General features: G+C 37.4%; 1 protein-coding gene across 6 annotated transcripts in view; it reads right to left on the bottom strand.

Moving 5' to 3' along the window:
• EML1 (EMAP like 1) overlaps positions 1 to 18355 on the bottom strand; it is a 136118-nt gene that overhangs the window by 73049 nt on the left and 44714 nt on the right. For 5 of the 6 annotated variants that reach the window (XM_066607961.1, XM_066607962.1, XM_066607964.1 and 2 more), the window contains exon 1: positions 2356 to 2710. The exons of the other annotated variant lie outside the window; for it this stretch is intronic. In XM_066607961.1, coding sequence (XP_066464058.1) covers positions 2356 to 2425 — 70 coding nt within the window. In that variant the 5' untranslated portion in view covers positions 2426 to 2710. Of the gene's footprint in view, positions 1 to 2355; positions 2711 to 18355 lie in introns of those variants that run through there. 6 annotated transcript variants of the gene reach the window in all.

Here is an 18355-nt window from a genome sequence, read left to right as displayed (position 1 = left end):
TGACAAGAGATGCAGTCGTGCCCCCCAAACTAAGGGTTCATTCCCACAGCTGATGCGTAAAATGCTGTGTGGATCACGCAGCGTTTTACCGTCATGGGGGCTGGCGTTGAGCCGGCTATCATTGTGTATGGCAGCATATCTCACGTACGCTGCCATACACAGTGTGACTTGTTTTTTTCGTTTTTCTTTTTTTCTCCCCTGTTCTGTCTCATAGCAATGTATTGTGCATGTACAGCAATGAATAAAATGCATAAGGTTGTTGTTAGCCGTTTAGTCATTCACGACCTTCGTCAACTCTAAAAATGTGAGCTCCCTCCATATTTCTTCGGTTTTGCACGGCTTCTTTCAGTTGTGTGATATCCATGCCAGTACTAGCCATCGTGTCCTTTGGCAGCCAGGTCTTCTTTTGCCACGGATTTGTCTGAGTATTATAGATTTGTCTGAGTATTATAGATTTTTCTAGTAACTCTGCTCGCATTACATGGTTAAAATCTGTGAGCCTGAGTCCGGCCATCTTGCCATCCAGTGATATATCGGGTCTTATACACTTCAGGACTTCTCTGTTTTTTACTCTCGCCGTCTAGGACATACGCAGCAGCTTTTGCAAGCGGCACAGCTCAAACACATCAATCCTCCAATACGCATAATTAGAGATGAGCGAGTATACTCGCTAAGGCACATTACTCAATCGAGTAGTGCCTTAGCCGAGTATCTCCCCGCTCTTCTCTAAAGATTCGGCTGCCGGCGCCAGGTGAGTTGCGGCGGTGAGCGGCGAGGAGAGAGGGAGAGAGAGATCTCCCCTCCGTTCCTCCCCGCTCTCCCCCCCCGCCAGCCCCCGAGACGAGCGGGGAGATACTCAGCTAAGGCACTACTCGCTCGAGTAATGTGCCTTAGCGAGTATACTCACTCATCTCTACGCATAATACATTGTGAAATAGAATATGCTGTGTTCTTTTTCATATGCAATAATATATATTATATACACACACACACTAATGTGAATGGATCAATGCAATTACGCTCGGGGGAAATGAGCACTAAGGAGTTCCTGTTGGATTCTGAAAGTCCAGCTTTGGTCTCCAAGTATCCCACAGGTAAATGTTCAGGTGTCTTTTTCCATCACTGCTAGTGGAGCTCATCTGTAGACCAAGGCTACCATAGGAGCTGCAGTGTCACTAGGGGCACATACTTTATTACTTCTTCCATCAGCGGGCACACCAAGTAAGAAAGGAAAAAGATACAAGTGGCAGGTTTAAGGCAGGCACAAGGGAGAGGGGACAGTTCTGAGCCTGGCACAATAAGAACCAGCAGACCTCCAACCGTCAGTGCCCGCTAGGATCTGTAGTCATACACCACCATGTAAATATTAAAAAAAAAACAACAAACCTATAGAACTTTTAAGTAAGCTTTATGTTCTTATCTCTGCTTGCAGTCAGTGAATAGGAACACTCTTGTATAAATGCAGAGGCTGAAACCTAATAGTTCTCCCAGCGGCAGACATTGTACAGTTGTATCCAGTCAGGAGAATCTCTCCTGTCCCGATAGTTTGTTACAATGTATCATGATGGAGTCCAGCCTGTTCATCTCTCAGAGGATTGTCTAGACTGGACACAAACGTAGCAAACCCTCTGCTGCAAGAGCCATTAGGAGCAACGCTGCTCATGAGGAAGCTTCCACACCCAAATCCGCACGGCTAATTGAAAATTGGTAAATTCTGCATCAAAAATCTACATTTAGGACTGAAGAATTTGGCACAGAATTTTCCAAATGGCAAATTCTACAGCGGTGCTGCGGAAATATTGTGGTGTCCCCTTAGGACTTAATGTTCACTGACAGCAAGCAGACATCTTTAAAAATACTAAGGAATTGTTACATGAAGTCTATCAGAAAGTTGCAGAACTTTGTACTACAGGATGATTCAGCTGCACAGGTCAAGGTGCAAAAACATGCAGCCATGGCATAGGCAGCGGATTGATGAGGGACTAAAAGTCCCAGCAAAGGCTGTAGCAGCCTCTGACAAAAAAATATCCTTCAGCGACTGACAGGGCATGCTGGGATCGGTAGTCCCTGAGGGTGGCAATGTAATCCCACCCAGAATAAACTACCTTCCACAAAGCCCCAGACTAACTCAGATGCAGCCTTAGTACTACAAGCCCCAGCATAACCTTCCTTCATAAGGCTGCAAGGGCCTGTTGGAATCCATATAGTTCCACAGGGTTGCAAACAAGCCTCTATGGAGGTTGACTAGGAACCACAAGTCCCAGCACACTCCAACCCCCTTCTAGCTATTAAAGCTACTAAGGGCATGCTGGGATGTGTAGTGGCACTGGCTGTATCCTCTCTACAGGTACTCACCATTGCAGAACTGGAAGAGGGAGGTGGTGTCGTAGAGGCTGCTGCTGTAGCTGGAGAAGCCGTCCTCCATCCTGGGTGCTCTCCTCACCAGCCCCTCACTAGGTCTGCTGTATCCCCCTTTCTTTAGCGACTCCCCGCTCAGTAACCTCCTTCTTCTCCCCGGTGCTGGGGTGCTGTCTCCGGCCTGCTGCCGCCCTCGGTTACCATGACAACCGCTCCGAGGGGTTTCTCATGGCGCCCAAAATGAGAACGTGAGGTAAAACCCTCAGACAACGCGGAGCCCTGACCGTCCGCTGCCCGTCCCGGGTCCGGTGTCTCCTCAGCGGCCGCCGCACTGACGAGGAGGGGCCTGAGCTCCAGGATTTTGGGATGAGGACTTGAACTTGCTCGGCCCCGCCCCCTCTTCACAGCGAGACACAGAGACGGGCGGCCGCTTAACCCCTCGCTCTACCTGAGGACGGCGTATACCCGCTATGTGAGGGGTGGATGAGGGGGCTAACTGCCCCACACCACCCTATGAGGGGGCTAACTACCCCACACCCACCTATGAGGGGGCTAAGTGCCCCACACTACCCTATGAGGGGGCTAAGTGCCCCACACCCACCTATGTAGGGGCTAACTACCCCACACCCACCTATGAGGGGGCTAACTGCCTCACACCCACCTATGAAGGGGCTAACTACCCAACACCCACCTATGAGGGGGCTAACTGCCCCACACCACCCTATAAGGGGGCTAACTGCCCCACACCACCCTATGAGGGGGCTAAGTGCCCCACACTACCCTATGAGGGGGGTAACTGCCCCACACCCACCTATGAGGGGGGTAACTGCCACACATCCAACTATGAGGGGGGTAACTGCCCCACACCACCCTATGAGTGGGCTAACTGCCTCACACCCACCTATGAAAGGGCAAACTACCCCACACAGCCCTATGAGGGGGCTAACTGCCCCACACCCACCTATGAGGGGGATAACCGCCCCACACCCAACTATGAGGGGGCTAACTGCTCCACACCACCCTAAGCGGGGACTAACTGCCCCACACCCACCTATGAGGAAGCTAACTGCCTCAAACCAACATATGAGGGGGCTAACAGCCCCACACCCACCTATGAGGGGACTAACTGCCTCAAACCAGCTTATGAGGGGGCTAACTGCGCCACACCCACCTATAAGGGGTATCACACTGGGAAACAGCCTCACAGAGACAAAGGAGGAGAGTCTGCACATTATAATGTCATAAGCTCTTCTATGTTCTGTTCATTTCATAATTCAGACTGTGGGCAGAATTCTGCGACCCCCTAATACAAAAGGGCTCCCATGTCCATCATGTGAAGACCACCACAGCCATCTCGCTTTGCACTTTGACGCTCACATTTAGGCCCGGCACACATTTGACGTGGGTGCGAGTTGTGCCCAAGTGGTGCGGACACAACTTGCATCAGACAAATGTCCGTGTGCTGTCTGATACACGGACAGGCCGCACGCTTCCGTGTATTTGCATGTCCTAATTCTCATCCGCGAGACGGACAAGAATAGGTCGGGCGATGAGTTTTCTCACATGGCCTGAAAAACGGACAAGGTGCGCAGCCACACAGGCTATAATGGGTGCGTGTGCTGTCTGTGAGGTAACACGGACCGCACATGGACCGAAATACACTAGGGGTATGCGGGGTCTGAGGGCTTAGCTACACAACCGTATGTGCACAGTGTATTACGTGTATTTTTGCGCACATATTACGCAGTGAATAGAACACATTGATTTCAATGGGTTCGCTCACTTGAACGTATTCATGTGATGTGCATTCACTTTAAAAAAATGCAGCATGTCCTATCTTGGTGCGTATTACACACTGTAGAAATCCATTGAAATCAATGGGCATGTATTAATACACGCGAAACGCGCGGTGGCTGTACCTGCTGTGTAGCTATGTACAAAATTAATGCGATTTTGTGCATTGTTTTTTTTCACACTGTGTATTTACACCAGTAAAAATACTGCCAATAGGCAGAAAAACGCAAACCAGCATTGTATTTTGGCCCGTGTATTCATGGATCGAAAGGCGCATATGCCCATGTGAATGCACCCTTAATTCGGCTTTGGACGGGCATAAGCCTTTGCGCATTGGGTGTTGTGTTTTTGCGTGCCTATGTGTGCATGCTCCCACTGATTTCAATGGGCAATTAAGTTTAATATGTGCTATTTTCATGAGCGACAAGCAGAAAAATAAAACATGCTGTGGGATTTTTTTTGCGCGACCGAAACGCATCAATTGGTTCTATTCATTGCATATTGCACATACACATTTTGTATGCATAATACGCAGCGCAAATGCGTCTATGTGAATAAGCCCTTTGGGTGCCTTCACACAGGACGTCAGTGCTCCGGAATTTCCTCAGTGGGATTTACTGCAGTAAATTTGCAGCAATTAGGGTGCCTTTACACTTGCGATTTGTGTGCGATGCATTTTTAACATTAGAAAGTCCTACTGACATTTGCGTTAAAAAAACGCAGCGATATCGCGATCGCAAGTGTGAAGGCCCCCTTAGGGAACCTTCAGTTGGGGAGAATGCAAACTAAATATGCAGAAAATCCACAGGGACTAAATTTGCACCTAAATGTTTCGGATTTGGCTGTGGTTTAGGCTTTATTTACACAAGTGTTTTTATGCGGCTATTTTGACGCGATTTAACATCTGCGGAAAATTACGACTATCCAAAGCATTGACTTCCAATGGGATTGTTCAGGTGACCAATTAGTAGCCGCATAAAAAGGTCGCGCCGGAAAAACTAGCACATACGCGACCAAAATCGGCGAGCAAGATTATACGCTGCCGGAAAAGATAGAACAAGACCTATCTTTCGACAAATATACGCCGGCAGCTTCCATAGACTCCTATGGGAGCTGCAAAAAAAGGAAGGGGAGGCAGTTTAGCAGTGTCCAACGCACGGAAAAGCTTACAGGCGCCTTTATGTAGGCATAAGAAGTCATTCTGAGGATTTATGCTGAGTGAGGGATTTCCGGTCTGCGGTGTATTTTTTTGCTAATACATCGCACCCGGCAGTGTGAATGGATGAGATAACGCTACTTAAACTCGGGACTTGATCGCATCTTTTCTTCATTCACGCGATTTAACAAGCGACCATAAAAATACACATACGCGTGTATATAGTAGATCTGCTGCGGATTTTAACCCTTGCATTTTAAGGGCTGATATCCAGAATATGCTGTGAATTTAGAATCCATAGCATTTTTCATAAACGCTGATTAATTGCGGAAATATTCCACTCAGTGTGAAGGAGATTTTTTAAATTTCCTTCACATCTTGGATTCTAAATGCAGAGATGGTCCACGTGAAAAAAAATCACAGCATGTCCTATTCTGGTTCGATTTACAGACCAGAATCCGACAAGCGATGTCTACTGCCCAAGGGTATCGGACAGCGCACGGCCGATGCCGGTTGCGCCCAAGAATTTCAAGCGCAACTTGCACATAACTCTTCAACCTTATTTGCAAAAGACTCTCCTATGTGAGGTGAGGCAAGAAGTACTCTGGGCTTCAGACCCTTCACCAGTGGTGGACTTATATGGTTTTACCACTGGTTGTTAAGAGTTCAGAAAAGAGTTTTAGGAGTTTTCAAGACCTTTCCCCCTTGTTTTAGCTGATTTGAGTGTTCTCCTCATGACAAGCTGTTGGCATGGTAGCATTCAGTGGGTGCAGTGTTGCATGCACACACCACAAGAGTAATGAAAAGTTGACCACTAATTATAGCACCCCCTCTAATAGCACCATATGCATAAATAGACAGAGTTGTTTCCATGGGTGAGTTCATTTGTAACTCATCAGTGTCATGGAGTATGTTGGTGCTGTGTAAATATATTTAGTATCCATGGTGAGAATAAGAATGGCCAGTCCTTTAGGGGACATCTAACTGACTGCAGGGAAACTTGGTACGATACATGATATCCCAGCTACAACTGATCCGTCTATGTCCTCTGCTGTTATAAGTAACTCTAGACCAGAACTGGCATCCCATTACAAAATAAAACACCCCAAGCTATTGATTTGGTAAAGCTAACAGGAGGAAGGCTAGAGCAGGGGTGCTGTCTACTCCATGAGCCAGAGGCAAAGCCTGGGAACTGCCTATGGTGACAGCTCAGATACCCATCCTTTGTGAGGTTTGTATACAGGAAGCTACAGCTTATCCTACAATAGCAGAGTTCAGAAAGTTTTTGATGCGGAAAATTAACTTGCCCTTTCCATAAACACTAATCATTAACAGGGGTACGTGTTTCTTCTTTAATTAGGACTGCCATCTTACCCCTCCAAGCCAGGGGCACACAAAAGATGCTAACTCGGTGCATGAATATTGAACTGATAAAGACAGATATTATAGGAAGGGAAATTGTAGCAATTTCATCTACCTCTATACCTGCAAACGGACTATTAAAGTGTAATGTTACAAGCTGATCATCAGCAGTAAACCACAGGGTAGGATCACAAGCTGTGGAAAACCACAGTAACCTAGATGCAACTCAAATCGCACCAAATTACTGTGGCAAAATCTTGCAGCCATTAGCAGTTGCAGATGGGTGCAGCTGAATGTGTATAACCAAGGTTTACCACAATATGGCACGCTACCATTACTATGTTACATATTCACACAATTAAAAAAAAAAACCTTGTGTGTTCCAGTATATACTGTAACTATTATAATACTGTCCCTACATATAACACTATAACTACTATAATACTGCCTCCTATGTACAAGAATATAACTACTATAACTCTGTCCCAATGTACAAATATATAACTACTATAATACTGCCCTCTATGTACAAGAATATAACTACTATAATACTGTCTCCTATGTACAAGAATATGACTACTATAATACTGTCTCCTATGTACAAGAGTATAGCTACTATAATACTATCCCTATGTACAAGAATATAACTACGATAATACTGCCCGTATGTACAAGAATATAACTACTATAATACTACCAACTATGTACAAGTATATAACTACTATAATACTGCCTCCTATGTACAAGAATATGACTACTATAATACTGCCTCCTATGTACAAAAATACAACAACTATAATACTGCCCCTATGTACAAAAATACAACTACTATAATACTGCCCCTATGTACAAGAATATAACTACTATATTACTGTCTCATATGTACAACAATATGACTACTATAATACTGCCTCCTATGTACAAGAATATAACTACTATAACTCTCTCCCAATGTACAAATATATAACTACTATAATACTGCTCAATATCCAAGAATATAACTACTATTATACTGCTCCCTATGTACAAGAATATAACTACTATAATACTGCCTCTTATGTACAAGAATATAACTACTATAATACTGTCCTCCTATTTACACAAATAAAACTACTATAATACTGTCCTCCTATGTACAAGAATATAACTACTATAATATTGCCCCCTATGTACAAGAATATAACTACTATAATACTGCCCTCTATATACAAGAATATAGCTACTCTAATACTGTCCTCCTATTTACACAAATAAAACTACTATAATACTGTCCTCCTATGTACAAGAATATGACTACTATAATACTGCCTCCTATGTACAAGAATATAACAATGATAATACTATCCTTTTGTACAACAATATAACTACTATAATATGCCCCATATGTACAACAATATAACTACTATAATACTGCCCCCTATGTACAAGAATATAACTACTATAATACTGCCCCCTATGTACAAGAATATAACTATGGTAATACTGCCCCCTATGTTCAAGAATATAACTACTATAATACTGCCTCTTATGTACAAGAATATAACTACTATAATACTGTCCTCCTATTTACACAAATAAAACTACTATAATACTGTCCTCCTATGTACAAGAATATAACTACTATAATATTGCCCCCTATGTACAAGAATATAACTACTATAATACTGCCCTCTATGTACAAGAATATAACTACTATAATACTGTCCTCCTATTTACACAAATAAAACTACTATAATACTGTCCTCCTATGTACAAGAATATAACTATGGTAATACTGCCCCCTATGTTCAAGAATATAACTACTATAATACTGCCTCCTATGTACATGAATATAACTACTATAATTATGCTCCTATGTACAGGGATACTACTATAATACTGCCCTCCTATGTATAAGACTATAACTACTATAATACTGCCCTCTATGTACAAGAATATAACTACTATAATACTGCTCCCTATGTACAAGAATATAACTACTATAATACTGCCCCCTATGTACAAGAATATAACTACTATAATACTGCTCCTATGTACAGGGATACTACTACAATACTGCCCTCCTATGTACAAGACTATAACTACTATAATACAGCCAACCCATGTACAAGACTATAACTACTATAATACTGCCCTCTATGTACAAGAATATAACTACTTTAATACTGCTCTCTATGTACAAGAATATAACTACTATAATACTGCCCCCTATGTACAAGAATATAACTACTATAATACTGCCTCCTATGTACAGGGATACTACTATAATACTGCCCTCCTATGTACATGACTATAACTACTATAATACTGCCCTCCTATGTACAAGACTATAACTACTATAATACTGCCCTCTATGTACAAGAATATAACTACTATAATACTACCCCTATGTACAGGGATACTACTATAATATGGCCCTTCTATGTACAAGAATATGACTACTATAATACTGTCTCCTATGTACAAGAGTATAGCTACTATAATACTATCCCTATGTACAAGAAAATAACTACTATAATACTGCCCCCTGTGTACAAGAATATAACTACTATAGTACTACCAACTATGTACAAGTATATAACTACTATAATACTGCCTCCTATGTACAAGAATATGACTACTATAATACTGCCTCCTATGTACAAAAATACAACAACTATAATACTGCCCCTATGTACAAAAATACAACTACTATAATACTGCCCCTATGTACAAGAATATAACTACTATAATACTGCCCCTATATACAAGAATATAACTACTATATTACTGTCTCATATGTACAACAATATGACTACTATAATACTGCCTCCTATGTACAAGAATATAACTACTATAACTCTCTCCCAATGTACAAATATATAACTACTATAATACTGCTCAATATCCAAGAATATAACTACTATTATACTGCTCCCTATGTACAAGAATATAACTACTATAATACTGCCTCTTATGTACAAGAATATAACTACTATAATACTGTCCTCCTATTTACACAAATAAAACTACTATAATACTGTCCTCCTATGTACAAGAATATAACTACTATAATATTGCCCCCTATGTACAAGAATATAACTACTATAATACTGCCCTCTATATACAAGAATATAGCTACTCTAATACTGTCCTCCTATTTACACAAATAAAACTACTATAATACTGTCCTCCTATGTACAAGAATATGACTACTATAATACTGCCTCCTATGTACAAGAATATAACAACGATAATACTATCCTTTTGTACAACAATATAACTACTATAATATGCCCCATATGTACAACAATATAACTACTATAATACTGCCCCCTATGTACAAGAATATAACTACTATAATACTGCCCCCTATGTACAAGAATATAACTATGGTAATACTGCCCCCTATGTTCAAGAATATAACTACTATAATACTGCCTCTTATGTACAAGAATATAACTACTATAATACTGTCCTCCTATTTACACAAATAAAACTACTATAATACTGTCCTCCTATGTACAAGAATATAACTACTATAATATTGCCCCCTATGTACAAGAATATAACAACCATAATACTGCCCTCTATGTACAAGAATATAACTACTATAATACTGTCCTCCTATTTACACAAATAAAACTACTATAATACTGTCCTCCTATGTACAAGAATATAACTACTATAATATTGCCCCCTATGTACAAGAATATAACTACTATAATACTGCCCTCTATGTACAAGAATATAACTACTATAATACTGTCCTCCTATTTACACAAATAAAACTACTATAATACTGTCCTCCTATGTACAAGAATATAACTATGGTAATACTGCCCCCTATGTTCAAGAATATAACTACTATAATACTGCCTCCTATGTACATGAATATAACTACTATAATTATGCTCCTATGTACAGGGATACTACTATAATACTGCCCTCCTATGTATAAGACTATAACTACTATAATACTGCCCTCTATGTACAAGAATATAACTACTATAATACTGCTCCCTATGTACAAGAATATAACTACTATAATACTGCCCCCTATGTACAAGAATATAACTACTATAATACTGCTCCTATGTACAGGGATACTACTACAATACTGCCCTCCTATGTACAAGACTATAACTACTATAATACTGCCAACCCATGTACAAGACTATAACTACTATAATACTGCCCTCTATGTACAAGAATATAACTACTTTAATACTGCTCTCTATGTACAAGAATATAACTACTATAATACTGCCCCCTATGTACAAGAATATAACTACTATAATACTGCCTCCTATGTACAGGGATACTACTATAATACTGCCCTCCTATGTACATGACTATAACTACTATAATACTGCCCTCCTATGTACAAGACTATAACTACTATAATACTGCCCTCTATGTACAAGAATATAACTACTATAATACTACCCCTATGTACAGGGATACTACTATAATATGGCCCTTCTATGTACAAGAATATGACTACTATAATACTGTCTCCTATGTACAAGAGTATAGCTACTATAATACTATCCCTATGTACAAGAAAATAACTACTATAATACTGCCCCCTGTGTACAAGAATATAACTACTATAGTACTACCAACTATGTACAAGTATATAACTACTATAATACTGCCTCCTATGTACAAGAATATGACTACTATAATACTGCCTCCTATGTACAAAAATACAACAACTATAATACTGCCCCTATGTACAAAAATACAACTACTATAATACTGCCCCTATGTACAAGAATATAACTACTATAATACTGCCCCTATATACAAGAATATAACTACTATATTACTGTCTCATATGTACAACAATATGACTACTATAATACTGCCTCCTATGTACAAGAATATAACTACTATAACTCTCTCCCAATGTACAAATATATAACTACTATAATACTGCTCAATATCCAAGAATATAACTACTATTATACTGCTCCCTATGTACAAGAATATAACTACTATAATACTGCCTCTTATGTACAAGAATATAACTACTATAATACTGTCCTCCTATTTACACAAATAAAACTACTATAATACTGTCCTCCTATGTACAAGAATATAACTACTATAATATTGCCCCCTATGTACAAGAATATAACTACTATAATACTGCCCTCTATATACAAGAATATAGCTACTCTAATACTGTCCTCCTATTTACACAAATAAAACTACTATAATACTGTCCTCCTATGTACAAGAATATGACTACTATAATACTGCCTCCTATGTACAAGAATATAACAACGATAATACTATCCTTTTGTACAACAATATAACTACTATAATATGCCCCATATGTACAACAATATAACTACTATAATACTGCCCCCTATGTACAAGAATATAACTACTATAATACTGCCCCCTATGTACAAGAATATAACTATGGTAATACTGCCCCCTATGTTCAAGAATATAACTACTATAATACTGCCTCTTATGTACAAGAATATAACTACTATAATACTGTCCTCCTATTTACACAAATAAAACTACTATAATACTGTCCTCCTATGTACAAGAATATAACTACTATAATATTGCCCCCTATGTACAAGAATATAACTACCATAATACTGCCCTCTATGTACAAGAATATAACTACTACAATACTGCCCTCCTATGTACAAGACTATAACTACTATAATACTGCCAACCCATGTACAAGACTATAACTACTATAATACTGCCCTCTATGTACAAGAATATAACTACTTTAATACTGCTCTCTATGTACAAGAATATAACTACTATAATACTGCCCCCTATGTACAAGAATATAACTACTATAATACTGCCTCCTATGTACAGGGATACTACTATAATACTGCCCTCCTATGTACATGACTATAACTACTATAATACTGCCCTCCTATGTACAAGACTATAACTACTATAATACTGCCCTCTATGTACAAGAATATAACTACTATAATACTACCCCTATGTACAGGGATACTACTATAATATGGCCCTTCTATGTACAAGAATATGACTACTATAATACTGTCTCCTATGTACAAGAGTATAGCTACTATAATACTATCCCTATGTACAAGAAAATAACTACTATAATACTGCCCCCTGTGTACAAGAATATAACTACTATAGTACTACCAACTATGTACAAGTATATAACTACTATAATACTGCCTCCTATGTACAAGAATATGACTACTATAATACTGCCTCCTATGTACAAAAATACAACAACTATAATACTGCCCCTATGTACAAAAATACAACTACTATAATACTGCCCCTATGTACAAGAATATAACTACTATAATACTGCCCCTATATACAAGAATATAACTACTATATTACTGTCTCATATGTACAACAATATGACTACTATAATACTGCCTCCTATGTACAAGAATATAACTACTATAACTCTCTCCCAATGTACAAATATATAACTACTATAATACTGCTCAATATCCAAGAATATAACTACTATTATACTGCTCCCTATGTACAAGAATATAACTACTATAATATTGCCCCCTATGTACAAGAATATAACTACCATAATACTGCCCTCTATGTACAAGAATATAACTACTATAATACTGTCCTCCTATTTACACAAATAAAACTACTATAATACTGTCCTCCTATGTACAAGAATATAACTATGGTAATACTGCCCCCTATGTTCAAGAATATAACTACTATAATACTGCCTCCTATGTACATGAATATAACTACTATAATACTGCCCTCTATGTACAAGAATATAACTACTATAATACTGCCCCTATGTACAAGAATATAACTACTATAATACTGCCCCCTATGTACAAGAATATAACTACTTTAATACTGCTCCATATGTACAAGAATATAACTACTATAATACTGCCCCCTATGTACAAGAATATAACTACTATAATACTGCTCCTATGTACAGGGATACTACTACAATACTGCCCTCCTATGTACAAGACTATAACTACTATAATACTGCCAACCCATGTACAAGACTATAACTACTATAATACTGCCCCTATGTACAAGAATATAACTACTTTAATACTGCTCCATATGTACAAGAATATAACTACTATAATACTGCCCCCTATGTACAAGAATATAACTACTATAATACTGCTCCTATGTACAGGGATACTACTACAATACTGCCCTCCTATGTACAAGACTATAACTACTATAATACTGCCAACCCATGTACAAGACTATAACTACTATAATACTGCCCTCTATGTACAAGAATATAACTACTTTAATACTGCTCTCTATGTACAAGAATATAACTACTATAATACTGCCCCCTATGTACAAGAATATAACTACTATAATACTGCCTCCTATGTACAGGGATACTACTATAATACTGCCCTCCTATGTACATGACTATAACTACTATAATACTGCCCTCCTATGTACAAGACTATAACTACTATAATACTGCCCTCTATGTACAAGAATATAACTACTATAATACTACCCCTATGTACAGGGATACTACTATAATATGGCCCTTCTATGTACAAGAATATGACTACTATAATACTGTCTCCTATGTACAAGAGTATAGCTACTATAATACTATCCCTATGTACAAGAAAATAACTACTATAATACTGCCCCCTGTGTACAAGAATATAACTACTATAGTACTACCAACTATGTACAAGTATATAACTACTATAATACTGCCTCCTATGTACAAGAATATGACTACTATAATACTGCCTCCTATGTACAAAAATACAACAACTATAATACTGCCCCTATGTACAAAAATACAACTACTATAATACTGCCCCTATGTACAAGAATATAACTACTATAATACTGCCCCTATATACAAGAATATAACTACTATATTACTGTCTCATATGTACAACAATATGACTACTATAATACTGCCTCCTATGTACAAGAATATAACTACTATAACTCTCTCCCAATGTACAAATATATAACTACTATAATACTGCTCAATATCCAAGAATATAACTACTATTATACTGCTCCCTATGTACAAGAATATAACTACTATAATACTGCCTCTTATGTACAAGAATATAACTACTATAATACTGTCCTCCTATTTACACAAATAAAACTACTATAATACTGTCCTCCTATGTACAAGAATATAACTACTATAATATTGCCCCCTATGTACAAGAATATAACTACTATAATACTGCCCTCTATATACAAGAATATAGCTACTCTAATACTGTCCTCCTATTTACACAAATAAAACTACTATAATACTGTCCTCCTATGTACAAGAATATGACTACTATAATACTGCCTCCTATGTACAAGAATATAACAACGATAATACTATCCTTTTGTACAACAATATAACTACTATAATATGCCCCATATGTACAACAATATAACTACTATAATACTGCCCCCTATGTACAAGAATATAACTACTATAATACTGCCCCCTATGTACAAGAATATAACTATGGTAATACTGCCCCCTATGTTCAAGAATATAACTACTATAATACTGCCTCTTATGTACAAGAATATAACTACTATAATACTGTCCTCCTATTTACACAAATAAAACTACTATAATACTGTCCTCCTATGTACAAGAATATAACTACTATAATATTGCCCCCTATGTACAAGAATATAACTACCATAATACTGCCCTCTATGTACAAGAATATAACTACTATAATACTGTCCTCCTATTTACACAAATAAAACTACTATAATACTGTCCTCCTATGTACAAGAATATAACTATGGTAATACTGCCCCCTATGTTCAAGAATATAACTACTATAATACTGCCTCCTATGTACATTAATATAACTACTATAATTCTGCTCCTATGTACAGGGATACTACTATAATACTGCCCTCCTATGTATAAGACTATAACTACTATAATACTGCCCTCTATGTAGAAGAATATAACTACTATAATACTGCCCCTATGTACAAGAATATAACTACTATAATACTGCCCCCTATGTACAAGAATATAACTACTTTAATACTGCTCCATATGTACAAGAATATAACTACTATAATACTGCCCCCTATGTACAAGAATATAACTACTATAATACTGCTCCTATGTACAGGGATACTACTACAATACTGCCCTCCTATGTACAAGACTATAACTACTATAATACTGCCAACCCATGTACAAGACTATAACTACTATAATACTGCCCTCTATGTACAAGAATATAACTACTTTAATACTGCTCTCTATGTACAAGAATATAACTACTATAATACTGCCCCCTATGTACAAGAATATAACTACTATAATACTGCCTCCTATGTACAGGGATACTACTATAATACTGCCCTCCTATGTACATGACTATAACTACTATAATACTGCCCTCCTATGTACAAGACTATAACTACTATAATACTGCCCTCTATGTACAAGAATATAACTACTATAATACTACCCCTATGTACAGGGATACTACTATAATATGGCCCTTCTATGTACAAGAATATGACTACTATAATACTGTCTCCTATGTACAAGAGTATAGCTACTATAATACTATCCCTATGTACAAGAAAATAACTACTATAATACTGCCCCCTGTGTACAAGAATATAACTACTATAGTACTACCAACTATGTACAAGTATATAACTACTATAATACTGCCTCCTATGTACAAGAATATGACTACTATAATACTGCCTCCTATGTACAAAAATACAACAACTATAATACTGCCCCTATGTACAAAAATACAACTACTATAATACTGCCCCTATGTACAAGAATATAACTACTATAATACTGCCCCTATATACAAGAATATAACTACTATATTACTGTCTCATATGTACAACAATATGACTACTATAATACTGCCTCCTATGTACAAGAATATAACTACTATAACTCTCTCCCAATGTACAAATATATAACTACTATAATACTGCTCAATATCCAAGAATATAACTACTATTATACTGCTCCCTATGTACAAGAATATAACTACTATAATACTGCCTCTTATGTACAAGAATATAACTACTATAATACTGTCCTCCTATTTACACAAATAAAACTACTATAATACTGTCCTCCTATGTACAAGAATATAACTACTATAATATTGCCCCCTATGTACAAGAATATAACTACTATAATACTGCCCTCTATATACAAGAATATAGCTACTCTAATACTGTCCTCCTATTTACACAAATAAAACTACTATAATACTGTCCTCCTATGTACAAGAATATGACTACTATAATACTGCCTCCTATGTACAAGAATATAACAACGATAATACTATCCTTTTGTACAACAATATAACTACTATAATATGCCCCATATGTACAACAATATAACTACTATAATACTGCCCCCTATGTACAAGAATATAACTACTATAATACTGCCCCCTATGTACAAGAATATAACTATGGTAATACTGCCCCCTATGTTCAAGAATATAACTACTATAATACTGCCTCTTATGTACAAGAATATAACTACTATAATACTGTCCTCCTATTTACACAAATAAAACTACTATAATACTGTCCTCCTATGTACAAGAATATAACTACTATAATATTGCCCCCTATGTACAAGAATATAACTACCATAATACTGCCCTCTATGTACAAGAATATAACTACTATAATACTGTCCTCCTATTTACACAAATAAAACTACTATAATACTGTCCTCCTATGTACAAGAATATAACTATGGTAATACTGCCCCCTATGTTCAAGAATATAACTACTATAATACTGCCTCCTATGTACATGAATATAACTACTATAATTCTGCTCCTATGTACAGGGATACTACTATAATACTGCCCTCCTATGTATAAGACTATAACTACTATAATACTGCCCTCTATGTAGAAGAATATAACTACTATAATACTGCCCCTATGTACAAGAATATAACTACTATAATACTGCCCCCTATGTACAAGAATATAACTACTTTAATACTGCTCCATATGTACAAGAATATAACTACTATAATACTGCCCCCTATGTACAAGAATATAACTACTATAATACTGCTCCTATGTACAGGGATACTACTACAATACTGCCCTCCTATGTACAAGACTATAACTACTATAATACTGCCAACCCATGTACAAGACTATAACTACTATAATACTGCCCTCTATGTACAAGAATATAACTACTTTAATACTGCTCTCTATGTACAAGAATATAACTACTATAATACTGCCCCCTATGTACAAGAATATAACTACTATAATACTGCCTCCTATGTACAGGGATACTACTATAATACTGCCCTCCTATGTACATGACTATAACTACTATAATACTGCCCTTCTATGTACAAGACTATAACTACTATAATACTGCCCTCTATGTACAAGAATATAACTACTATAATACTGCTCCTATGTACAGGGATACTACTATAATATGGCCCTTCTATGTACAAAACTATAACTACTATAATACTGCCCTCTATGTACAAGAATATAACTACTATAATACTGCCCCCTATGTACAACAATATAACTACTATAATACTGCCTGCTATGTACAAGACTATAACTACTATAATACTGCTCCCTATGTACAAGAATATAACTACTATAATACTGTCCTCCTATGTACAAGAATATAACTACTATA

This window comes from Eleutherodactylus coqui, chromosome 6 (assembly GCF_035609145.1).
Source record: "Eleutherodactylus coqui strain aEleCoq1 chromosome 6, aEleCoq1.hap1, whole genome shotgun sequence".
In the NCBI taxonomy this organism is placed as follows: Eukaryota; Metazoa; Chordata; class Amphibia; order Anura; family Eleutherodactylidae; genus Eleutherodactylus; species Eleutherodactylus coqui.
Note: the sequence above shows the minus strand (reverse complement) of the source record. Positions and strands in the feature narration are given on the sequence as shown.